The sequence below is a fragment of the Nomascus leucogenys genome, unplaced genomic scaffold (genome assembly GCF_006542625.1).
Source record: "Nomascus leucogenys isolate Asia unplaced genomic scaffold, Asia_NLE_v1 Super-Scaffold_258, whole genome shotgun sequence".
In the NCBI taxonomy this organism is placed as follows: Eukaryota; Metazoa; Chordata; class Mammalia; order Primates; family Hylobatidae; genus Nomascus; species Nomascus leucogenys.
The window spans coordinates 1155564-1180955 of record NW_022095769.1 but is presented as its reverse complement, the minus strand read 5'-3'; the positions used below and the strand labels follow the sequence as shown (position 1 = coordinate 1180955).

The 25392-nt window shown below is 55.5% G+C and overlaps 2 protein-coding genes across 9 annotated transcripts in view; one reads left to right on the top strand and one right to left on the bottom strand.

Moving 5' to 3' along the window:
* The window catches only part of PDK2 (pyruvate dehydrogenase kinase 2), a 16054-nt gene extending 9530 nt beyond the window's left edge, over positions 1-6524 (top strand). The window contains exons 3-11 of one of the 2 annotated variants that reach the window (XM_030808054.1): positions 534-605; positions 1048-1232; positions 1955-2044; positions 2237-2314; positions 3312-3388; positions 3475-3573; positions 3768-3875; positions 4445-4558; positions 5114-6524. In XM_030808054.1, the coding sequence (XP_030663914.1) occupies positions 534-605; positions 1048-1232; positions 1955-2044; positions 2237-2314; positions 3312-3388; positions 3475-3573; positions 3768-3875; positions 4445-4558; positions 5114-5278 (988 nt within the window). In that variant the 3' untranslated portion in view covers positions 5279-6524. The remainder of the gene's footprint in view (positions 1-533; positions 606-1047; positions 1233-1954; positions 2045-2236; positions 2315-3311; positions 3389-3474; positions 3574-3767; positions 3876-4444; positions 4559-5113) is intronic. The other variant, XM_003281241.4, reaches the window with a different exon arrangement.
* SAMD14 (sterile alpha motif domain containing 14) lies at positions 6471-25392 on the bottom strand. 7 transcript variants are annotated; one of them, XM_030808052.1, is made up of 11 exons: positions 24740-25392; positions 20042-20096; positions 13315-13481; positions 12557-12845; positions 11156-11243; positions 10983-11057; positions 10717-10876; positions 9510-9593; positions 9340-9459; positions 9077-9232; positions 6471-8199 (listed from the first exon to the last, which is right to left on the bottom strand). In XM_030808052.1, exons 2-11 carry the CDS (start codon positions 20082-20084, stop codon positions 8044-8046), a joined length of 1338 nt encoding a protein of 445 aa, XP_030663912.1. In that variant the 5' UTR covers positions 20085-20096; positions 24740-25392; the 3' UTR covers positions 6471-8043. The 7 variants fall into 7 exon arrangements, with proteins under 7 accessions (XP_030663912.1, XP_030663910.1, XP_030663907.1 ...); XM_030808050.1 differs by lacking the exon at positions 9510-9593 and having other exon boundaries at positions 13320-13481; positions 24740-25387; XM_030808047.1 differs by lacking the exon at positions 9510-9593 and having other exon boundaries at positions 24740-25386.

Here is a 25392-nt window from a genome sequence, read left to right as displayed (position 1 = left end):
AGGGGTCATTCTGGGAGGCCCTGTGCTGGCCACTCTGTCAGGGGTCACTCTGGGAGGCCCTGTGCTGGCCCCTCTGCCATTGTGCCTGCTGGATGCAGCAACACCCCGGGGGGAGAAACATTAGGAGCTGTTTCCACGCTGGGGCTCAGAGAAGTTGATGCACCTCCCTGCCTTCCCCCACTGCAGGCGCTAGGTCCAGTCTCCCTGCCCCATCTCAGCCTCAGTCTCCTGATCTGTGAGGCCTCTTGGATGGGATCATCTCCAAGCCCCTTCTGAGAGGACTATTCTAGGATTCCAAAGCAAAGGTGCTAAACGGGGGACCAGCAAATTTGAAGTTTTCTTGCATAACTGACTGGGTTGTCAGGGAGACTCACATACAAATGAAATGGATGAAGAAAAATAGTGAGGCGGCTTGTCGGCAGCTCTGTGTGGGGCCCGCGTAGGAGCAGGACAAGAGCGAGGCCCAGCTGAAGTGGGTGAGGAGGGGCTGGCCGCCTGAAGCTGAGGCTGTGTCCCCTCCCTCCCCCGCACAGGTATGTCCAGAGCCTCCTGGACATCATGGAGTTCCTGGACAAGGATCCCGAGGACCATCGCACCCTGAGCCAGTGAGTGGGGACCCTGGGTGAGGCAGGAAGGCAGGTGTTGGCCACAGGCATCTGGGGTTGCAGCCCCTGGGGCAGAAGTACAGCAGGATGGAAGAAGAGACCCCTGCCCTCAGGAACATCCAGTCTAAGGGGGGAAACAGACTCTGCTTCAGGGAGCCCCAGGTTTGATGGGAGAGACATGGACTCCATTCTCTCTGTTCCCTGAGCCCGGTGGGCAAGACCCAGGCCCTGCCCTGGGGAGGATGAGAACTCCGGGCTTTTGAGTGGGAAGCCTGCCGGCAGGCAGCTAAAAGATCAGAACAGGCTTTGGGAGGAGCAGGGAGGGCATTGGGAGTCCATCGGATTGGGAAGGGTAGAGTGGGTGAAGACACCGTGGAGAGGGGAGTCAGAAGCGGAGGAGAGTCTGGGGGTGTCCCATGTGAGCACCTGCCCTGCCCCACAGGTTCACTGACGCCCTGGTCACCATCCGGAACCGGCACAATGACGTGGTGCCCACCATGGCACAAGGCGTGCTTGAGTACAAGGACACCTATGGCGATGACCCCGTCTCCAACCAGAACATCCAGTACTTCCTGGACCGCTTCTACCTCAGCCGCATCTCCATCCGCATGCTCATCACCCAGCACAGTGGGTGCCGGCCACGGCGGCGGGGGGCGGGCGATGGGGGGGCAGTGCTGGGGCCCAGGGCCGGGCTGCTGAGGGGACCTAGACCACTCTTCAGAACCCCACAAAGGGAGTCTTTGAATAGTTACTCCAGTAACTATGGAGTTAATGGCTCCAACATAGAAAAATAAAATTTTTCTTTCTCATTCATTTTCCATTTCAAAAACGTTTTGTTTTCAATGTTTGCAAAATGTAAAATTATGTCACATCTTTAAAAGAATGTTTAATTTAGTATTTATAAAAACTCTCATTATGTTCAAAAACAATTTGTTGTTTAGAGTTTCTTACTCCAGGAGGATTCACTATGATTTTTGAGGGTTGTAGCCGGTCATAAATTAAACAAGTTCCTCATGCTCAAATAATTTCCAAAGCAAGGTGGTAAGAGTTCTCTTAGAATGTTATAGTCAAAGAAAAGAACAAATGCAGTGTGGAGATGTGATGTGGGGAGAGACCTCTGAAAAGATGTCTGTTTCAGGTTTGCAAAGGTTTAAAAACGGCCTAAGCCAGGGCTGGAGGGTTCAGGGGTCAGGGAAGGGAGGACAGAAGCAGGGGAGCAGGCAGCTTTAGGACTGGAGCCTACAGAGGCATTGGAGGTGAAAGTAGAGAGAGAAGGAGAGCCCAGGGGAAGAGGGAGCGCTGGGACAGACTGCAGCCCAGCCAACAGCATCCTCTCTTCCTGCCTGCAGCCCTCATCTTTGATGGCAGCACCAACCCAGCCCATCCCAAACACATCGGCAGCATCGACCCCAACTGCAACGTCTCTGAGGTGGTCAAAGGTGAGCCATTCCCACGGTGCCTGGCCCGCAGAAGAGCCCCAGGGACCCCTCCAAGCTTACCTGGCCAGAGGGTGACTCGTTCCTCAGTAAGGGGTGCCATGGGTTTAGTGCTGGTGGTCCCCAGTGTCAATGTCAAGAGGACTGCCTGCTGGGTGGGCCACCCATGCCCTGAATGACCCCATCTTCTCTCAGATGCCTATGACATGGCTAAGCTCCTGTGTGACAAATATTACATGGCCTCACCTGACCTGGAGATCCAGGAGATCAATGGTGAGTGAGCGGGGCTGTGTGTGTGTCTGTCTTGGGGCCGGGGACACGGCAGGGCAAGGTGAGACGGGGAGTTGGGAGATGGACTGTTTTCTAGATGGGGAGAAGCAGAGTTATTATTGTATTGTTAATTCATTTGATAAATATTTGGGCTGGGCACAGTGGCTCACACCTGTAATCTCAGCACTTTGGGAGGCTAAGGCAGGCGAATCACTTGAGTCAGGAGTTTGAGACCAGCTTGGGCAACATGGTGAAACCCTGTCTCTACTAAAAATACAAAAATTAGCCGGGCCTGATGGCACATGCTTATAATCCAGCTACTTGGGAGACTGAGACAAGAGAATCACTTGAACCTGGGAGGCTGTGAGCTGAGATCATACCACTGCACTCCAGCCTGGGAGACAGAGCGAGACTTCATCTCAAACAAATAAGAAATTGAGTGAATGAATGAATGAAAGAGTAAGCAAGACAGAAATGGTCCCAGTTCTCATGGACCTTACATTTTTGGTGCTAGGGAGATTATGGAATGGGGCCTTCAGCCAATTAACATGTAAATAAACAAGACCATCTCAGATCATGACAAGTGACAGGAAGGAAATAAAATGGGGTAACTCAACAGGGGTGGGGAGGAGGGGCGTGTTAGATTGTATATCAGCTTGGTGGCTTTCCTAGAACCCCAATACCAGTGGCTTACTTAAGAGAGAGGTTTCCCTCTCGCCAGCCCCTTGCTGGACAGGTCAGGGCTGGCTCCCGACCCCTGATTCAATTCTAGCCTGGAGGAAGGGAACAAGGGTGTGGAAGGCAGGGCCCAAGAATTGAATGCATCACTTCCATGAGTCACTGGCTACCCCAGCTCAAAGGAGGCTGGGGATTTAGTCTCTCGCTGGGCAGCCATGCACTCAGTTAGAACTTTGTGGGAGGGGGTGCGTCCTTTGGGTAAGGTGGTTGAGCAGTGACCTCCTGACAGTTTCCTGACCCTTGGTCCTGACTTGCCCTGCAGCAGCCAACTCCAAACAGCCGATTCACATGGTCTACGTTCCCTCCCACCTCTACCACATGCTCTTTGAGCTCTTCAAGGTGAGGAGGCTGGGAGCCGCTGCTTTGCGGGGAGCGTGAGTAGGGCTGGCTTCTCCCATGCATCTCTTACCTCTGCCCCTCCGCAGAATGCCATGCGGGCGACTGTGGAAAGCCATGAGTCCAGCCTCATTCTCCCACCCATCAAGGTCATGGTGGCCTTGGGCGAGGAAGATCTGTCCATCAAGGTATGTGACCCTTTGACCTTGGGGACCAGGGAGCAGTAGTGGGGACTTCCCTCCTGCCAGGAGACAGGCTCTCCTTTTCTCCTACATGGTGGGCAGATCCTGGGGGTGGGGAAGACCATGAGAAGGTCAGGGGTATTGGGCAGGGTGGGGAAACTGAGCTCTAAAGAATCCCTGACACGTCCCATCTCTCCCAGATGAGTGACCGAGGTGGGGGTGTTCCCTTGAGGAAGATTGAGCGACTCTTCAGCTACATGTACTCCACAGCACCCACCCCCCAGCCTGGCACCGGGGGGACACCGCTGGTGAGATGGCTTCACCTCAGCTCCTCCCACCTCCTGAGGGAGGCTTCTCTCCTCCTCACTCACTTCCTTATGTCCCTGCTCACTCAGCTCCTGTGTGGCCATCTGTGACAGTCACCTGTCTTGAATCTGGGCCCCTGCACCTCCCACATCTCCCCAGTCTGCACAGATCTCACCTGTCGGATGTCTCTCTGTCACCTTTCCCCCATCTTCCCTCTCCTCTGTAGCTCCCAAACCCCCAATTTCTACCTTTCTCCTGGTGTTGTCCAACTTGTCAGCACCTCCCTGTTAGAGAACTTGAGATTCAAAGGAGCCGTGGGGCCTGCTGTGACTTCCTGGCCCCTGAGCGGAACTCCTGTCCCTGCCAAGCCTCCCTCCCGCATTCATGATTCCCCCATTCACCCCACACGCACTTCTTGCCTCAGTGTCCCCTCCCACATGTCCCCTCCCAGCTCTGGGACCCCCGCCGTGTGACCCTAGCTGCACACCCTTCCCTCCCTGCGTCAATCCCTGCAGCTCCAGGAGGCCCCTGCCAGCCTCCTCATCCTCACGGCCTTCCTGCCCCGCTGCAGGCTGGCTTTGGTTACGGGCTCCCCATTTCCCGCCTCTACGCCAAGTACTTCCAGGGAGACCTGCAGCTCTTCTCCATGGAAGGCTTTGGGACCGATGCTGTCATCTATCTCAAGGTGAGGGCCCTTCCCGCAGAGCCCAGCTGGAGAAGAGGTTTGCTGATAGGACCTGGGCAGGCTTGGCCAGCTGCGAGCTTTCCTTTCCATCCCCCTAATCCTTCCCTGGCCCCAGACTCTAAGAATCCAAGCAAAGCTACAGTTCCTCAACCTGAAGAACCCTCAATCCCCAGACGCGCACAGCTTGTCAGGGAATTTAGGGGAGTCTGTGGTCTATGATTAAGACCCCTGTGCTGGGACCCCTTGACTTGTTAGACCCAAAAGGAAGGGGACACCCTAGGTCTTGCCATTCAGTTCAGAGGAGAAGACTGAGGCCCGGAGCTGGTGACTTGCTCAGAGTCACATAGCCCAGCCTCCTCCCCCTCCCTCTCCCTCCCTTAGAGGGAGCTGCTTGCTTGAATGGGCAGGAGCGGGACACAGGAGGGACCACCCTTTCGTGGTCTTTCCAGGCCCCTGTGTCTGGCAGCTGGGCTGCCGCTGAGCTGGGGTGGGGTGGTCTGCTGAGGAGTGGACAACGCCCAGGGAGGTAGAGGGGCTGACCCTGGCACTCCCCAGGCCCTGTCCACGGACTCGGTGGAGCGCCTGCCTGTCTACAACAAGTCAGCCTGGCGCCACTACCAGACCATCCAGGAGGCCGGCGACTGGTGTGTGCCCAGCACGGAGCCCAAGAACACGTCCACGTACCGCGTCAGCGAAGGGCCGCCGCGCATCTGCACCTGAGGGGACGGACTGCCGCCTCTGGGTCCCCCCACCGTGGTGCCCCTCACCGTCCTCCTGGGGGAGCAGGGGGTGGGTTCTCCCTGATGACCAGGTTCTGTCTCTATGGAATTCACTGCGGTGATAGGTCTGTGATGGTCCCTAAGTGCCAGTCCGTCTCCGTGGAGACCCCTCGGTGGCCTCCCCATCTCTGTGGGCGATGTCTGAGGGTTGGGGATGTCTCCACCCTGATGGGGTGTCCCAGAGACATTTTCCCATGGCAGTCCTCCTCTCTGAGACCAGGGCTGTCACTTTTCTGCCAGGGGTACTGGGTTCCCCTCAGCACCCTCCACAGCACAGGCCTTCCAAGTGGATGTCCCGTTTGCCTTATTCCCCCAGCCCACAAAGGCACCCTGGCCTTGGCCTGTCGAAGTGTTAGGAAGAGGCTGGGTGCCCTCCAGACCTGGGGACTGAGTGGGGAAAGGAGTTACACCCGTGAGTAGGGAATGAGGCTGGTCCTGCAGCCTCTGCCTCCACTCGGGGCTTGAAGGTCGGTGGCGGAGAGGGTGGCTCTCACAGGGCCCAACCCTAAAGTGGAGGAATCTTGTTAGATGGAGAGCTCGCCATCCAGCCAAGCTGCTCGAGGCCCTGCAGTGGCCTTGGCAATGTCTGTGCCACCTCCTGAGCCCTCCCAGCATGTCCTCACATGCTCATGCCCACCCGCTCCTCCACAAGCCCAGTCCGTCCTGCCTGAGCTCCAGCCCCCAGCCCCCACTGTGCCCAGACGTGTGCTCAGGGTGGCTTTCTCCCTAGGACCCTCTGTGTATATAGTTAGTTTTATAACCCTGAATGCCCCCACCCTTCCCCTAAGCACACGGGGGTTAAAGCTATGTGTCCCTCCCACTGGCTGTGGCAGTGAGAGTGACACCCACACCCACAGTAAAGAGGAGACTGAATGAGACTGGCCTGGCTGCATCCCTGGGGGAGGGGACCCACACGTGCACGTGTACACATGCGCACTGCAGTGTCCTGTGACCACCACATGACGCGCTGGGGACATCCGGCCCAGCTCAGGACCGTGAGTAAAACCCTGGGCAAAGCCATCTGTTCAGAACGCCGGATGGCCCAGCACCTGGTGACAGACCTGTTGTCCCACCATACTCAGGGCCCAGCAGAGTCCAGCCAACCCAACAACTGGAGCAGACAGAAATTCTGGTCACTGGCACATCATAAGTATTTATTGAAATAAATTGAGAACTGCCTCCCCTTCACATGCAGGTGGGCACCCACTATAGCTACTGATGGCTTTAAGGATGTGGGTGCCTTCCAACCTCCCATGGCCCTGCCACCAGGCCCGGATGGTGCCAGTGTCCTCATATCTGTTTCCCTCCGAAGCCCCTCTCCCAGCACAGATAGCAGAGGGGGGATAAGGGCTGAGTCCCAGGTACAGGGTGCTGGCCGTAAGCCACAGTCCCTGGGCAGGAATGAGAGAGCCAGCATGCATTGGTGCCATCTGTCGCTCTGGGCAGATGGGAGGAGCTGGAGGGGTTTCCAAGCAGGAGCCCCCTGGCCTCATCGGTAACTCTGACCGGTGTCCTGGAAGCGGGGCTAGCTGCTGACCAGCGCCACACATGAACACTTCCTCCAAGGACATTTCCTAAAAAGGACACATGCTGTCCCCAGGCTGCTGGTAAACTCCACCCCCATCCAGGGAGCTGGCCCCAGCCCTCAGTGTGGCCCAGGAACGCAGAGCTTGCACCGCCTGCCAGTTCTGAGCCCACTGATTCTGACAATGCCTGGGGCAGATGGGGGTGGGCTGATGAACCTTTCCAATCTCGTAGCTGCCAGGGACCCCCAGGTTTTGCCTCTCTGCCTGGCTGGGGTGAGGGCTGACCAGGTCAGCAGCTCCTAGGCCTTGGCTGGTGGAAGTGGTGCCCTCTGTCCCTATCAGTTCCTGTTTGCTCAGCTCCCAAAGAGGGCTTAGGTGCCCTCTGAGGAAGCAGCAGGAAGTGAAGGGAGTCCTGGCTTGGAGAATGGGTCAAAGACCAGGTCTTGACTGGGCCCTGAGAGGCAGACCTGTGTGGATGTCATCTCGCCCCCTGGGACCCACAGGACAGAGGAGGGGAGAGGGAGAAGGGGGTGTTCATCCACCCCTCTTGAGTCCTGGCAAAGACTGCACTCGCCCCAGGCTGCTTTCTCTGCTCTCCTGTTGAGGAGTTTGGCTGGGAGTCTACCCTGAGTGCGACTGGCTGCAGTGCCCACTGGCCTCTTAGGGGGGCAGGACAGAGCTCTCCCACCACACAGCGCCCTGGGAGAGTGGAGAGGAACTGCCCCCACACCTGCTCCTGCTGAAATGCCCAGCCCAGCTCTGAGCCCTGGGGCGTGGCCTCAGGGCCTCTGGCAGGCAAGCAGGCAGGCAGGCCTCCTAGCTCCCCTCCGCCGCAGCCCCACAATGGCCTGAGGGCAATGGGACAGCCTGACCCAGGCTCCCAGACTTGCCTCAGCCCTGGCCTCTCTTCCGTCTCCCCTTCATCTGCTCCTCCCCCAGGAACTCTGTGCCAAACAAGTCCTCAAAATAGGATTTATTACTAGGCCCTCTCCCTGGGGTCTCCCTTTCTGGGGGCTCTGGGTCTAGACCAAGTGACAGGGTAAGAGAGGGCATGTCCCCCCTGAGAGCGTGGGACCAGGCTAGCCCAAGTGCAGCACCCAGGTCCAGCCTCCCTGGTGAGGCCTGTGCCCGTGGAGCCAGTGGCTGCCCCTGCTGGGCGCCAGCGCCTGTGCACCCTCCCCTAGCTCTTCTTGGCCTCCTGCTCTCCGCGCCGGAGCTTCTCCCGCTGCCGCGCAGCCTTCTCCTGGGCCTTGCGCTCCTTCTCGGCAGCCGCTGCCATCTCCTTCAACTTGCGCTTCACCAGTGCCCGGTCATGCGAGTTGCTGAGCCCCAGGCTCTGGGGAGGAGTCCGGGGTGAGGGAGAGAGTCCCAGAACCTTCCCGGTCCTGGCCCCCCACGCCGAGGCTCCTTTTGCCCCAGGTGTACTCTGTGGAGCTCTGAATCCTCCCTGGAGTGGAGCCTCCGCCTCCCACACCGTGACCTGCCCATGGATCAGAACCCCCAGAGCAAGAATTTGGAATGAGTGTGGTTGGGAAAGATGAGGGTTGGGGGTATTAGGCGTTTCCTCCTCCTCCCCCACCATTCCGCCACTCAGTATTTCAGCCTTGGCCTGGCCCTGCCCAACCTCCTGAGGCCCAGAGATGGGGAGTCACTTGCCCAAGGTCACACAGTTAGTGCCCAAGGACCCTCCTCACTTCCAGAGACTTCCTGGGGGCTCTTTTCACCATCCCTGCCCCCAAGCAACTCAGCAGAGAGCAGGAGACAGGCCAGGAACCTCCCAGCTTATAGGTCAGAGGCCACCCACCCCCTCCCTACAGTCTCCCCCTGCCCACCATTACCACTAGCCTCTGAGATAGAATCAGACCAAGCTGACCAGGGGGAGATGTGGCTTCCCATGATCCCAGGACACTCATATGCATCAAGGGTCATCCTAGAGGGCAAGGTCAGCCTGGAGACCAGGGCTGGAGCTTGAAGGTCACACTGAAGTCATGGACTAGAGTTTCAAGTCAAACTAGGGATTCATGCTACAACTCAAAAGATTAGACCAAGGACCTTGCCTAGAGGTCAGAGGTCAGGGTAGTGGCCACAGATGGAGTGAAAAGGTCAGCCCAGGAGGCTGGGCTGAGGGTCAAAGGTCAGGACGAGGGACTTCCAATCCTTGAAAGTCACCTCAAGTAACTGGGCTGGGTCATGGCCCTTCCGCTCTGACCCACCTTTAGTTTGCTTCCATCCAGCTGCAGCAGCTGCGGCCCGTCTACCTGCCGTGCAGCAAACTCGGCAGCATACTGTTCCAGGTTGAGGCTCTGCAGCCACTGGCCCACCTGCTGGCTGGTCCAATGGTGGACAGCGGGGAGGGGTTCATCCAGGAACTGGGCAGAGACCAAGGAGAGTGAGGGGGAGGCTTGGCCTGTGACCTGAGCACCTTGCAGAGTCAGAGGTCAGGACTCCGTGGGCACCCTGGGCCAGCCTTGCTCACCTCGTCTGAAGACTGAGACAGCGTGTGGTAGGGGTAAGAACATTTGGCCTCCTGCCGGGGCCCACTGGGGATCTTGGGGCTGCTGCTGGGGGGCGTGGAGTCATCACTCAGAGTGGATTCCTAGACAGAAAAAGGTGCATGCCACTGAGGACAGTTCACCCCCAACCCACCATCCCTATCTGGGTGGAGCCGAAGTCCTGGACTAGGCACCAGGAGTTGCTCAGTGCCTCCCGTGCATGAGCCAGGAGCTGGGCCTGCACACAGGACATGATAACTCATGTCAGGCATCAGGACCTGAAGCCTTCGGGAGAGCAGGCAGTCATCTGGAGGACATGGGGCTAGAACCAAGCCAGGTTAGTAGGAATAGAGGTGGTCTCAGGCAAGGTGTCACTTCCTACAGGCAGACCACCAGGATTCTCCCAGGCTGGGTCAGGCATCTCTGCTATGTGCCTCCCGCCTGGCCTCTAGTACCCCAGCTAGTAAGTGCCTGATTAGAGGTCTTTATCCTCACTGGCCTGTGAGCTCTAGGAGGGCCTGGGTTGTATCTTGTTCATCGTGGTGTCCCAGTGACCAGCATAAGGGAAGGAAGAAAGAGAAGGAGGAAAGAAGGAAGTTCCAGGTCCGAAGGGATTCTTTCTTCCCAGAATTCCCAGCTTCTGATTTTCTCCTCTGCCCAAGCTGCACGTAAGAAACAGAACCATAGAACAAGTACTGGGCTGGGGGTCGTAGAGCTTGGCACCTATATCTGTGCCAGTCTGGGCAAGCCCCTTCTCTCTGGGCCTTCCTTTGCTCATCTGTACAATGGAGATGAGCAGGCCTTCCCTCCCTACTTCACTGAGCCTTTGTGAGAGTAAAGCAGAAACACGTTTGGGGCTTTGTAAACTGTAGAGGGCACTCTGAACATAAGCAGATGCTCATCATTGCTTCTGTTACTCGGCTCACATCACATAGGGTTGTAAGTTTTCAGACCACTAGGTTGGGGTCCTGTTTGTCTCTACATCCCCCAGCCCTCACCCTACCAAGCAGGTGGCCCAGCTCCTCACACAGGAGTGGGGTTAGAACTTAACCAGGCAGAAGAGTTAGCAGGAATGAAGGAAGTCTCCAGCTGGGTGAACAGTAGGGAATCAGTGTTTAGTGATTTGTTGAATGCATGAAGCAGTGAATGAATCAAGGAATGAACTACTCAGAATATGAAGGAGTGGATGAGTGAACGAATGAATTCAGAGAATGCATGAAGTAACAGATTACTGCATGGCTCCATGGATGGACAAATTGATTCCAGGAATGTCTGAATCCCAGCCTGAGCCAGGGTGAAGTATGCCTTCATGCCACCTGAGACTGGGGGCCAGTTTGGGGACAAGAAAGGCATGGACTTACCTGGGAAGCTGACTTCTTAGGGCGGAAGCCCTCGTGTTTAGGGGAGCAGGCTGGGGAGGTGGTGCTACCAGAGGATGCTGAGCCCTTGCCGCTGTCTGTGAACCAGGAAAAAGGCAGGAACGGGGAGCCCCCTGACCTGCCGGACCCCTCCACTGACTCCCTGCAGAGAGAGTGTCCAGCATGGGTGTGGGTACAGAGGGGAGGACCAGGGCACATGGGGAGCCAGGGGCGGGAGCTGTGGGTGGGCCACCATGGGCACCTCTCACCTGCTGCCCATGGACAGGCGGTTGCTGCCTTTCTCCTTCCGGCTCTTGCCCGTGGATGCTCGGCGCAGGGTGACCCTGTGGGGAGGCAACAGGAAGTGGGGCAGGGCTGCCCACTGTGCTACCCCTTACCCCAGCAGCTCCAAGCCCTGCGATCTAGTCCCGCCTCCACTCACCCCAGGTCCAGGAACTTTCGGCGAGTCTTCTTATCCAGGCCGATGGTGGGGCTGGCGGGCTCAGGAGGACTGGCGTCGCGGCTGTCATCTTTCCAGGGAGAGGAGGAAGGAAATTGCCTGTTTGCTGCCCTGCCTGCCTCCTTCAGCTGCCAGTGTGGGGTGGTAGAAATTCTCTTGACTTAGAATCAGGCATCCTGGCTCTGGTGGCCTTCATTAGCTGGGTGTCCTAGGACAAGCCACTCTACCTCTCTGGCCTTCCTCCATTTTAAATATGGGGATAATAACATCTACCTACTTCATGAGACCTAATGGGATGCTTATGACAGCCTTTTACAAACTATAAAACGTTCCAAAAAGATAGGATGCACTACCATTTACTCAATTTTATCCTGGCCAACTTCTTTTTTTTCTTTTTTGAGATGGCGTTTTGCTCTTGTTGCCCAGGCTGGAGTGCAATGGTGTGATCTTGGCTCACTGCAACCTCTGCCTCCCGGGTTCAAGCAATTCTCCTGCCTCAGCCTCCTGAGTAGCTGGGATTACAGGTGCCCGCCACCACGCCCGGCTAATTTTTTGTATTTTTAGTTCAGACAGGTTTTCATCATGTTGTCCAGGCTGGTCTCGAACTCCTGACCTCAGGTGATCCACCCGCCTCGGCCTCCCAAAGTGCTGGGATTACAAGCGTGAGCCACCGCACTCGGCCTATCCTGGCCAACATCTAACCAACCTTCCAATCTTGGCTCAAATGTCATTTCCAGGATGTTCCTAGCCAGGCCAAGTATCCTGGTGTGTGCTCTCCCGCCATGCTGCCGCACACATTTCCCAAATAGCACTTGTTATAGTTTGTAACTAGACGTTTAGTTAAGGGATGATTTGATTGGGTTTTTGTTTTGTTTTGTTTTTGAGGCAAGGAGTGATCATAGCTCACTGCAGCTCAAAACTCCCGGGTTCAAGCTATCCTCCTGCCTCAGCCTCCCAAGTAGCTGGTTCTACAGGTGCATACCACGCGGGGCTAATTTTTTAATTTTTTCTGGAGACGGTCTCGCTATGTTGCCCAGGCTAGTCTCGAACTCCTGGGCTCAAGCGATCCTCCCATCTCAGCCTCCCAAGGTGTTGGGATTACAGGCGTGAGCCGCCAGCCAGGACTGATTTGATTGTTTCTCCACTAAACTACTATGATGATAAAGACTGCATGTGTTTGCTCACCTGGGTGTCCCAGAGCCCACAGGGTATGGCACTTAGTAGGCGCTCGGTAAAGAATGGGTGAGCCGCGGTGTTTACTCTCCACCTCCCCCAGCCACCTCGCCCAGCTGCCCCTTCCGCCGCTGCGGTGCGCGCCGGGACCGAGAGGGCTGCTGCGCCCGGGAGCGACCAGCAGGAGGTGCGGCGCTGGCCGCCTCTCACCTTCGCTGTGCGGCTCTGCGCGCGGGTGGCGGCGCACGAAGCTGGGGGAGCTGTCGGAGGAGGGCGCGGAGCGCGGCGGAGAGGAGGAGGCGGCGGCCAGGCCCTCGTGCGACGCAGCGTTGTGCAGGGGCCGGTAGCGTGTGAGCGGCGAGGGCGGCGGTTCGTCCTCGTCCAGGCTGCGCCGCAACCCCGGCGGATCCAGGCAGAAAGAGCCCCCGGCCGGGGACCCCGGGCCTGAGTGCAAAGGCGAGCGTAGCCGGTGCAGGGGGCTCCCGCAGCCGTCGGTCACCTGGACGAGGGGGCAGCCGCTCACCGAGAACCCTCCTCCTCCCTTCCCGGAGGAGCTGGGAGACTTTCATCCTGTAAACTGCGGGCCCTGAGGGTCCTTCCGGGGCCTAGAGGGAGGGTTTCCTCATGCCTTAGGCAGCGGGGTTAGGGGCTGCAGAGTGAGAGGTGGGAAACAGGAGCTTTGAGTCACACAGGCTGGGGCTGAATTCCCCCTCCTTCACTTACTGTGACTTTGCTACTGGACCGCTCAGGGCCTCAGTTTCCTCAGCTGTAAGATGGGGCTAATAGTATCTTCTTTACACAGGATTAAATGAGCCAGAAGTGAACTGCAGCTAACACTTGGTAGCATTACTAGGTCAGAAGTCTGGGGATGTGGTTTCCCTGGAAGAGCACTTTGGAGAGATTATCCAGGGGTGGGAGGAGAGGGAGGGGTGGGAGGGTGTATGTGTGTTTTCCTAACTTGCCCCAACCTTGCCTCCGGGCCCATCGGAGCCTTCACCATCCTCCGCGGAGCTGGCACTGTCCCGAAGCCTGGAGCGGGACGGCCGGTGTCTCCTGCCCTTGGCCAACAGTTGGGCCCGGGCCTTGTGTAAACTGCTGTCCAGTCTGGCGGTCTCTGGCACAGCCAAGTCCAGGTCTGCGAACCGGGGGAAGGGAGCAGAGACCAGACACATGAGAGGTGACGGCAAGCCCAGAGGCCCACCTCAGGGGCCACCTGCACCCACAGCCCAGGCATTCAACCCGTGTTCTTGAGTGCTGGGAGTACAGACAGATGAAAAACAGGGTGTCTCCCCGTCTCAGGTGGGAGTGGGCGGGTGTGCAGGGGAAGCAGAAATGCCAGCACTAAAATGCAGCGCCGTGTGATGAACCCTCATGTAGACACGGAGGAAGGGCAGCCCTGTTTGGATGCATCAGAGGAGGAAACACCAAAGCTGGGTTTTAAGGTCTGGGTAGGAGTTTGTAAGAGATGAGGTGGGCAAAACAGGTATATGCAATGCTAGGAAGTAGGGAAACAAGGGTGGTACCTCCAGGGACAGTTGGAGGGTAGCTTTGTGGAGAGAAGGGTTGAGGGATGAGGCTGGAGAGATGATGGCAATAATGGCCACCATTTAAGAAACACTTACTACACACCAGACAATGTACATACATCATCTCTCACTCAAAACAACCCGGTGGGGTTAGGACAGTTACTATGCATACTTTACAGCTGAGCAAACTAAAACTCAGAGAGGTTAAGTCACTTGACCAAAGCCACCAGCTAGCAATGGTACAGGATTTGAGCCTGGCTAGTCTGGCTCTAGAGACTGGCCCTACTGGGGACACTGGCTTGCTGTGCCACGCACAGGGTCTCACTAAGAGATAACACTGCTGAGCATCTAGAGGGCTTGCAGTTGGAGTGAAGCAAAGGGACACCCCCAGAATCCACTGGCAGTGGCAGGAAGGAAAGCCCCATAGTCCCCGAAACCTCTTCTGTCCTGGGTCTGTGGCCCAGTGCTAGGTCTTGCACGAGGACATGGAGGAAGGGTGGGCAGACCCAATGGGTCCAGCATTAAAGTCCTTATTGCTCATAGCTCCACTTGTCATGTGCTGCACCTCGGAATGAAGCCCTCATGCTGTACCAGTCCTGAGCTTGGCACTGGGGTCTCCTAACAGAAAGAGTCTTCCCAGGCTTCAAGATGGGTCAAGACTTCCTCCCCACTCCACCTAGCATGATCTCAGGGGCCCTATTCTGTCACTCATGCCCACCCTGCCTTGTCTGCTCCTGTTTCCTTCTGTAGACAACCCCTAAGCCACCCCAGTTGCCCTCCTGGCTTAACTACCACCTATTTCTATTTCTAGCCTTGACCCCCTCCCCTGAATTCTGAGTGTGGGCACTCAGGCACCTGCCAAGGAAGTTACCACGTCAAAGACCCCAAGGTGTCTCAAGCTCAACTCATCAAAATGAACCGATCATGTAACCTCAAACCAGCTTCTACTCTCTTCCTTGACTCAGTGAAAAGCCCCCTTGTCCACCCAAGTCGCCCAAGTCAGAGAGCCCTAAGCTACCCTTCTCTCTCAGCCCCAGACCCAGTTGGTAATTCATATGTCCAACTGTCTAGTTGACACCTCCACTTTGATGTCCACCAGGGGTCTTCAGCCTACATGTGCTGCAATCTCCTGATCTCTCCCACCCCAGAGCTGTTCCTCCCAGTCTTGGTGAACCGTAGCGCCATCCTTCTAGTTGCTCAGCTGAACCCCTGGAGTCATTCTTCACTGCTTTCCCTACCATCCTACAAACTGATTCATCCACAATTCCTGTTAGCTCTACTTTCAAAAAATAGCTAGACATACTGAAATATTTATGGTGAAGGGGTATGATGTTTTGGACTAGGTTCCACATAATCCAGGGCAATAGGGGGAGGACGTGGATGGGATAGATATGAAACTAGACTGGCTATGATTAGGTCATTGTTGAGGCTGGGTAATGAGTTCTTGAGTGCATGATAGAGTGCACTTTGCTGTAATCTCTAATTTTGAATCTGAGATTTTCCTTAATAAATTAGTTTGTGTATGCAAATGTATACACATACTCCTATACATGCGTACATATGGAGAGAAAGGGAGGAAAGCAGAGGAAGGGAGAGGAGAGGAGAGGAAAGAAAAAGAGGGGAGAGGATGGGAGGAAAGGGAGGGAAGTGAGAGGGAGAACTCACAGTCTCTTAGACCAGAGGGTCTAAACTGCCATCATCTTTTAGCCTGGATTATTAAAAACAGGCTCCTAGCTGGTCTTCCTTCTGCCTCCCTTTCCCATCTGCAGTCTATTTTCAACACAGCAGCCAGAGTGATCCTGATCAAACATGTCAGTTTATATCACTCCCCTGCTCAGAACCCTCCAGTGACTTCCGTCTCATGCAGATTAAGAGCCAAAGTTCTCCCAGTGGCCTTCCAGAGTCAGCCTATGCTCCCTTGCCTCTCTGAGCACTACTCCTGTCCCTCCACTCCAGCCATCCTGGCTGCCTGGCTCATCCTCACACAAGCCAGCCTGCATTGCAGGGCCTTTGCACCTCCACTGCCCTTTTTCTGCAAGGCTCTTTCCACGGATTTCTGCATGGTTCTCTCCCTCACTTCCTTCAAGTCTTTGCTTAAATGCTTTCTCTCACTGAGGCCTTCCCTGACCACCCAATTTATAATAGCCCCCCCAGTCCAAAACTCCACACCTGTTTTTTTCCTATATCATTTTTCATTCTCTGGCATGCTATATATTTTGCTTATATCATTTATTGTCTCTCTCCACCCATTAGAATGTCAGCTCCATGAGGACAGCTTTCTGCTTTGTTCACTGCTCTACCACAGGTAGAGAACAGTGCCTGGCACACAGTAGGTGCTTAGCACACCCTTTTAATGAAAGAAAAATGTTCTGTTGATTGGCCTCCTCACACCCACGGAACCTGGGCTCTCCTCTCCCTCTGGACCGAACTGCCTTAGCTCAGGCCTTCACCTGAGTGGAGAGGAGCTTCCCCCGCCTCCCACCCCCTGCCACCCCAAAACATGCAACTATCCCTCCTTCGCTCCCTGCCTCCGGTCTGGCTCCTCCTCGTACCTTCCATGTGACTAGAAGAAACTTTCTGAAGCACCCTTCTTTTTTTTTTTTTTTTTTTTTTCTTGTGGAGACGGAATCTCACTCTGCCACCCAGGCTAGAGTGCAGTGGCATGATCTTAGCCCACTGCAACCTCCACCTCCCAGGCTCAAGCGAGTCTCCTGGCTCAGCCTCCCAAGTAGCTGGGACTACAGGTATGTGCCACCACACCTGGCTAACTTTTGTATTTTTAGTAGAGATGGGGTTTCGCCACGTTGGCCAGGCTGGTCTTGAACTCCTGGCCTCAAGTGATCTGCCTGCTTTGGCCTCCCAAAGTGCTGGGATTACTGGTGTGGGCCACTGCGCCCAGCCTGAAGCACATTTCTGACCATGTCCCATACTCTCCTGCTTTTGAAACTCTCGCAGAAGGGGTCCCAAAGCTAACAATATAAAGTCCATGCCATTCAGCTCTCAATTCAAGGCCTGAGGGGCCCAGCCCACCCTTTCTGTGTTCCCCACAGATTCCTCCTCTTACATGACTATGGCTAAGAGCACTGGCCCTAGAGCCAGGTGGCCAGGCTGAAACCAGTTCTATCATTTGCTGGCTGGGTGATTCTGGGCAAGTTACTTCCTTTCAGGTGTCAGCTTTCTCATGTGTAAAATGGGATTATACTAGCACTATCTTCCTTATAGGGTGGTTGTAAGCATCACATAAAATAATCCATATACAGTATTTCACCATAATGCCGTGACTTAGTACGAGCTCAACAGACGCTCGCTGGTGATGGCGTCTGTGGAATCAACTGAATTGCTTACACTGACAGCTATATGAGTACCTGCCTCTACCTTGCTTCCCACCTCCATCCCTGTGCTCCATCTCTCTCCAGCCTTTCTTTGTCTGGCTAATCAACTCTGACACAGCACCGTCTGACAGCCTACCATATGGTCACGATACTGACACTACCATATGGTCACGATACGGTCGGGATATGGTCGCCAATGACTGTCTCCTCATGCTGGCCTGCAACCTGCAGAGGGTGAAACCCTTCCCTGTCCACTGTGTATCGTGAGAGCCTGGTGTGGCACCTGACAAAGAGCAGGCGCTCAGGAAGTGTTGAAGCAAAGTCACACTTCCATGGACTAGTGCATGCTTTGGCAGAGATGGACTCCAGACACACACAGGTGCTGATGAAGGTCACCTCCACGCCCATGCCCACATCCCATCACGCCCACATTTCAATCCTCTGCCCAGCACTCCCCACCATCTAGTATGTTCCTTGTTTATTTATGTGTGCTTTGATCATCTGTCCCCCTACTTGCCCCTGCACGAAAATTTGAGCTCCATGAGGACAGTGATTTTGTCTGGCTTGTTCGTTGCTGTCTCCCCAGAGCCAAGGACAGAGCCTGATGCATATTAGGAGCTCTATAAATATTTGTTGAATGGATGAAAAGACAGGGGGAGACTGGGAGGCTACTACTTTAAATATGGCAGCCAGGCTAAGGTCTGGTTAACCATAAAGAGCCGAGGTTGCAGAAGGAACAAAAAGAGCTTTCTAAGGAGAGAGAATGGTGCAGTCTTGGGCTTGGAGCATCTGCGGAGCAGCGAGGGGGCCAGCACAGCCTGCGAGGGGAAGGAAGGGTCTGGTTGAAAAGGGCAGGCGGACACCGAGAGGAGATTGCAGTTGTCCAGGGGGCAACCTGCTGGTGTTTCCAGCCCCTGGGGCAGAGCTGGGGGAGGAAGCCCTCTGTTCCCAGCCCCCTGACACAGAATCTCCAGGCACTGCCTGGAAGCAGCAGCAAGGATTGAAGGCTGAACCACAGAAAAATACGAGCTAATCCTTATTGAGCTCTTACTGTCCTAGGCACTGTTCTAAGTGCTTTATAATTACTAGCTCATTTGAGCCTCCCCACAGCCCTACAAGGAAGGGACTCCAGGAATCCCCAGGGCAGCCTTAATTTGCCCGAGAGCATAAAGCTGGTGAGGAGCCGGCCAGGGTTACAGATAGAGAGTCTAGCTCTGTTGGTTTGCATTAAGCATGCTACACCCTCTCTGAAGCAGAGATGGGAAGGAATTTTGAGTCCAACCTCTCATTGTATGGACGGGAAAACTGAGGCTCATGGAGGACAGGAGGACACCTTTGGCCAAGGGGACAGAGGGAGTTAAGGAGAGTGGCTCCCAGGCCAGGGTTCTGGCACCCTCTACCCTTCTGGCACCTAGCTGGTGCCCAGCCAACTCAAAACAGGGAGAGGGGTCCCTTGCTCCTGACTCTGGGCCATATCAGCACCATGGCCATCTTACCTTGGAGGGGCTGGGGAGCAAGGGGACTCCTAAGGGGCTTGGTGGTTTTGAGGCAAGGTGGGCCAGCCTGTCCTGGGTCCTCTGCTCTAGGAGCCTCTCCCTTCAGCTTCTATCTCTTCCCTCTTCTCTGCTCCTGCCCTCCTTCCCTATCCTCCTCCCCCATCTCTCTCCCTCTTCCTCCTCCTCCCAGCCCTGGGCAGTGGGAATTCATAAATATTTAATGGCCTTTCACATCAGGAAGCAGTGAGGACCCAGCTACCTCAGCAGTGAGGAAAACAGGCAGGGGTTGTGTGGGGAGTAGAGGGTAGGGAGGTGGGGGAGTAGGGGCAGAAAAGCCCAGGGGAGGGAGAGCTCATTTCTGTCAGGCCTGAGGCAGTTCAAGGCTAGGGGATCTGGAGGAGACTGGGATGGGAAGCAGCAGTTCCTGGCATGGCCAGGGCAGAGAGGGAAGAAGGGAGAGATGAGGAGAAGCTGGGGACCCTCTGGCATAGGAGCCCCTCGAGGAGCAGGCCTCTCTCCCCCTCTCCTTCATTCCTCCAAGTTCCTTTGCTCAGGACTCCTCCTGACTCCTCCACCAGAATCCCGCTGGGAAACCGGCTTTCCACCCCAGTGCATGCTGGGAACTCTGCCTAGCTGGGGTGGTCTCTTTCTCCAGTCCACACAAGGGAAGATTGCAGGGGGTAAATGATGGTACCGTGGTGTGTGCATGCACCCCAGTGTGTACTGAGGACATGGGCGTGCAGGCCAGCATGAGGGGGCCAGCCTGGGGGTATTGAGGCTGTGTGTGTTATGCATTTGATTTCAGCACACATCCAAGCAGGGTGAGGTCCCTTGCACTTATTTATGTGACTTGGAGGTAATGTTTGTCACCTGGGCTGGAGTTTACAGGTGTATAGGATAGTCACTAAGAGCAGGAATGCTGGCAGTTTGGGGTTCTGGTCCCAGCCCTGCCACTAACTTACAATGTGATCTTGAAAGCAAGTCACTTCAGCCCTCTGTACCCTACACTCCTGATCTGTAAACTGGGCTTACTTCTAAGCATTATTGTAAGGGTTAACTAATACAGTGCATGTGAGATGGGGGTGCTTAACCCAGTATCTGGCATAAGATAAGCACTTAATAAATGGGGACCCTTATTGTTATAACTGGTGTGTCCACTAAGATAGTGGTGACAAAGGGTCAGGCCACAATACACACACACACACACACACACACATAGACACACACACACACTCTGAAGCCATCAAGAAGCACTCTATCCCCTTCAATGCCTGGTGGCCCAGGAAGGAAGTACTCTATGGCTGTGTCTATTGACTAGAGATAGAGCCACACAGAACTTACCAAAAACCTCATCCACGGGTTCTTGGAGCTTTGAAGAAGCCATGACTTAAGAGAGCTGGGGAGGACAAAAGGGGAGAGAAAGAAAAAGAGAGCCTGGGTAAGAGATTCAGGCTGACCGAGGCAGGAGAGATGTGGAAGGCTACCTGCTCCAGGCCTGTTGGCCCCTCCCCTTACCTTAGAACCCTTCTTCTGGCCCCTGGAAGAGAAGCCATTGGAATCATAACCCAGATCGTGGGCGCCAGGGCAGGAGGTATAGTAGGAGGGTGGGGGCAGATGCAAATCCAAGGCACAGACACAGGCTGGGCCCTGTGGTCCTGGTATCCTGGTCCACTGATTTGCTGTGTGCTTTCACGTGGGTCACTGAACTTCTCCCCTTCACTGTCTTGGACCTTCGCATCATTAGCATCCCCTAAAAGCTTTCAATCATCAACTGTCCAATCAAATCTGGGAGAAGTTATGGAGATTATTAAATCCAATCCTCTCATGTTACAAACGAAGAAACAGAAGGGGGAGTCACTGGCCCAAGATCACATAGCAAGTTAATGGCAAAATCAGGACCAGGACCAGGACCCAGGTTCTCCCATCCATCTACCCACCTATGCACTCATCCACCTATCTACTTACCTACTCATCATCCATTCACTCACCCATCTATCTACCCACCTATGCACTCATCCACCTATCTACTTACCTACTCATCATCCATTCACTCACCCATCTATCTACCCATCCATCCATCCAACATCTGCTCCCATGCACCCAACATCTGCTGCCATCTGTCCATCCACCTATCTTTGCATCCATCAATTCTCCATCTCTTTTCCAGTCCTGCCTCCCCCTTCCCTACACCCCCATCACTGGTGCCCTCACCACCTGCCTTTCTGAACAAGAGCTGTTCAGGAAGCTGGCACCATCAGCAGGGCCACTGTTCCAGACACAGTTCTCACAGTTCTTGACAGACTCATAGATGTAGGAGGGTATGAGGAGTACACACAGCACACAATGGACAGCCAAACCTCTATGATGCAACTATGTTCTGGGAAGAAGTGTGAATGGGTAGGGTTTTTTTTGTTTTGGTTCAAGGTTTTTTGGTGGGAAGCAAGAAGGGAGGGCAGATAGGGAAGGATATATGTAGCTGAAACCATTTGAATAGGCTTTCAAGCAGACGTAGGATTCCAGTAGCCCTAGAGAGCCCACTGGCCAGGGGCTACTGGCTGGGGGGAGAGAGAGGAAGCCCAGGGGCCACTGATGGTTTAAGGCAAGGGGATGCTGCATGGCTGAGACATGACCTCCAATTACTTCTAACACTCAGGTCCCCAGGAGAATGGCAAGGCACTGAGCTAGATCATACATGTGTCAGATGTAGGAAGGCTAGGCCACATGCCTGCTGGGGTCTTTTCCAACTCTTTTTTTCCGTTATTACATAGACATCATCTACCTTTACTGTGGCCAGCCTTGGGAATTTTTTTTTTTTTTTTTTTTTTTGAGACAGAGTCTTGCTGTCGCCCAGGCTGGAGTGCAGTGGCACTATCTTGGCTCACTGCAAGCTCTGCCTCCAGGGTTCACGCCATTCTCCTGCCTCAGCCTCCCGAGTAGCTGAGACTACAGTCGCCCACCACCACGCCTGGCTAATTTTTTTGTATTTTTAGTAGAGACAGGGTTTCACTGTGTTAGCCAGGATGGTCTCGATCTTCTGACCTCGTGATCTGCCCACCTCGGCCTCCCAAAGTGTTGGGATTACAGGCGTGAGCCACCGTGCCTGGCCCGGGAATTTTCATATCCCCACTTTACAGATGCATATCTCCACTTTACAGATGTGAAAACTGAGAAACAGGAGATGAGAGGAAGAACTAAAGCCAGGCAAAGTTGGTGCATGCTTATAATCCTAGCTACTCAGGAGGCTGAGGTGGGAGGATCACTTGAGCCCAGGAATTCTAGACCAGCCTGGGCAACATAGTGAGACCCTCATCTCAAAAATAAGTAAGTAGCTAGGCGTGATAGCTCATGCCTGTAATCCCAGCACTTTGGGAGGCTGAGGAGGGCAGATCACCTGAGGTCAGGAGTTTGAGACCAACCTGGCCAACATGGTGAAACCCCGTCTCTACTAAAAACACAAAAATTAGCTGGGTGTGGCGGTGCACACCTGTAATCCCAGCTAATCAGGAGGCTGAGGCAGGAGAATCACTTGAACCTGAGAGGTGGAGGTTGCAGTGAGCCGACATCGTGCCATTGCACTCCAGCCTGGGTGACGAGAGGGAAACTCCATCTCAAAAAAAAAAAAAAAAAGTAAACAAGTAAATAAATAAAAGCAAAAAAAAATAATAATAAAAGAGGCAGAACTCAGCCTTAAGCCAGGGCTGCTGCCCCTCTGCACTATCCTAGGTGATGATCTTCAGTTTAGGGGTGGAGGAAGAGATAAGCATAGAGGGAGGGAAGCTGCTCCACACTGACTAGGACTGGGAGAAGCATCAAAACCACCTCCAGGCGGGGCTCAGTGCCTTATGCCTGTAATCCCAGCACTTTGGGAGGCTGAGGTGGGCAGATCACCTGAGGTCGGGAGTTTGAGACCAGCCTGACCAACATGAAAAAAACTGTCTCTACTAAAAATACAAAATTAGCCGGGTGCGGTGGCACATTCCTGTAATCCCAGCTACTCGAGAGACTGAGACAGGAGAATCACTTGAAGCTGGGAGGCAGAGGTTGCAGTGAGCCGAGATCGTGCCATTGCACTCCAGCCTGGGCAACAAGAGCAAAACTCCATCTCAAAAACAAAACCCAAAAAAACAAAACCACCTCCAGATTCCATAAATGCCTGGGGCTGAAAGCAGAAAATGAGGTGTGGGAAGGGGTCATCAGGGAAGTAGACCCTCCAAGAACCCTCCTGCCATTCTTGAACTCGGGGGGGGCTACTAGCAAAGATCTAGAACATTTCTTCCTGTCCTGACAGGCCAGATGGGAAGGGAGGCTGACCCTAAGAATTAACCACATCTCCTCATTGAACCACAAAGCCTTATCTGGCTAGGACCCAGCTGCCACCTCCTGCAGGAAGCTGTCCTAGGTAGCCCTCCCTCCTCTCATTTGTCTGCGTAATTTCTAAATCCACCCTTCTCCAACTACTGGGAAATGGGGAATTCTCATACTTCACTGATTCCTTAAATAGGTCTCATCTCCCCCCCCACCAATCAGATGGGAGCTCAGAGAAGAAAGGGTCCACGTATTCTCCTGTCAGACTAGGGACTCTGAAGACAGGAACTGCCTCTCCCATCAGAATGGAGGCTCTCTGAGGGCAGTGGTGTCGTCTCCTCTCTGCCTCTGAGATTGGAGATCCTGTGTTCTTTATTCAAGAGCCCATTCCAGGGTCGAGATCCTCTGCTGGCTGGAGTCCTCCTCTTCCAGGCACCCTCTGGGCTGGATTGGGGTTTCCTGCTCAAAGCCATTCTCGGTCCATCCTGATTCAGCACAAACTGGTCTCTTTTCTTCCCTTCAACAACTAACTTTCTGGGGTGTGTATGGGGACCCTGCCTACATTGTCTCCAGGGGGTCACCAGACCCCTCCCACCCAACCCTCTCCTTCCAAAACTGAGCCTAGAAAAATTAGACACCAAACTCCGCCCCCACTCACTCCCACACACACCCTGCACACACACTCTCTCACACACACACACACACACACACACACACACACACACACACGCACATTCAGCCAGGTAACTGCAGAAGGGTGGGATTGAACCGGTTCCTCTGGATACCCTCCCCCCCAAGGCTTCCAATCCCGGAGAAGGAGCACCAATGACCTTTGACCCTTCTCTGGGAGAAAGGGAGGCAGGTGAGCTCACAGCCTCTTGGGACCCAGGGGAAGGAGAAAGAAAGAAAGAAAGGGCGCACAATTCCTGGGGAGGGAGCGGGCCGGGAGCGGAAGGAAGTGAGGAGTAGGAAGAAGCAGAGACAGACACACAGACTGGCGGAGAGTCCACAGGGCTGCTGAGAAGAAAGAGATCACACCGAGAGTGGGGCCAGGGGAAGCCGCACTGGGGACAAGGGCTTCCGCCGCTCTAAGTGACGCCGGAGGGTGGGAGAGAAGGGAGAAGCCCTTCGGGCAGGCGAGAGGAAAGGGCCCCTGAAGAGGAGAAAGCGACAGAGAGAAGTGCAACTGGGAGAGGCCAGGAGAGGTGGATGGGAAAGGAGACTAGCGGTCGGGGAGGCAGTTGTGGAGCCAGAGAGGTGGTCCCCCCTTCCCATATCGCCGGCCGTCCACTGGCCCCAGGCTTGGGGTAGTCCTCAGGAGTCGGGCACCCCCTCAAAGCACTGTTGGAGATGGGGTGAGGTTAGGGACAGGGCACCTACTCCACTCTCAGAGCCCTTCTCCCCAGTCAGAGCCCGGTGACTAGTTTATCTCCAATCCATCAGCACAACTCCCCGCCGGGCAAGAAAGAGTTAAACCCTCTCCCCTTCCCCCCACACCAGCTTTTTATTAATTTCTCCGGGCGTCGGGCGGGAGGGAGGGGATTAGGGCCATAAATCCTATCTCCGCCCCCTCCCCTGACAGCCCGGCACCCCAGCCCCGTGCGGTCCCCCTAGGGATAGGGGAAGAAAGGCCCTTGTCGCTTGGCCCTGCCCAACCCTACTCAGGGTCCCACCGCGGGCCCGAGTGGCCCCAGCCCCGGTTCCCGGTCCACCCCAGGGCGCCCGGCCCCTCACCTCCGGCATCGGTCATCTTCAGCGTCTGGCGCCCCGGGAACCCCTCGGGCCCATGGTGCTTGAGGCGGGGGCCGGGCAGGAGACGGTTGGGGGGACCGTTACCCCGGCCGCGGGGGGCTCCGGGCGGGCTCGAGCCGCTCCATCCCAGGGGTGGGGGTGAGGTCGGCGGGAAGGGTCCCGGAGCCGGGGGAGATGGAGGGCGGGGGATGTGGGGAGAGGGAGCAGGTTCGCTGGAAGCAGGAGGCGCGGGCGGGGCTGGACCAGGAGACCTGACGGGAGGATGCTCCGTGTGTGTGTGCGTGTGCGTGCGTGTGTGTGTGTGTGTGTGTGTGACAGAGAGAGAGAGAAGAGAGAAGAGCGAGCGCCACCTCCCTCCCCGCCCCCGCCGCCCGCCAGGCCTGGCCGGACGCGGGGCCCCCGCCTGGCAGGGCCGATTCGCGCCGCGTCGCGTCGGCAGGGGTCCGCAGGGGTCCCCGGGGAAGGGGCGTCGTGGGGGGCGCGTGGCGGGGAAGCCGGGCGCCCAGGAGACAAAGAGCGGGAGGGAGCGAGGGGGCGGGGGCGGGGGAGGGCGGCGGGGAGGAGGCGGCCGGGCCCGGGGAGCGGAGTTGCAGCTACTTCTCTGCCCGCGGGAGACGCGGCGCACCGGAGTCTGC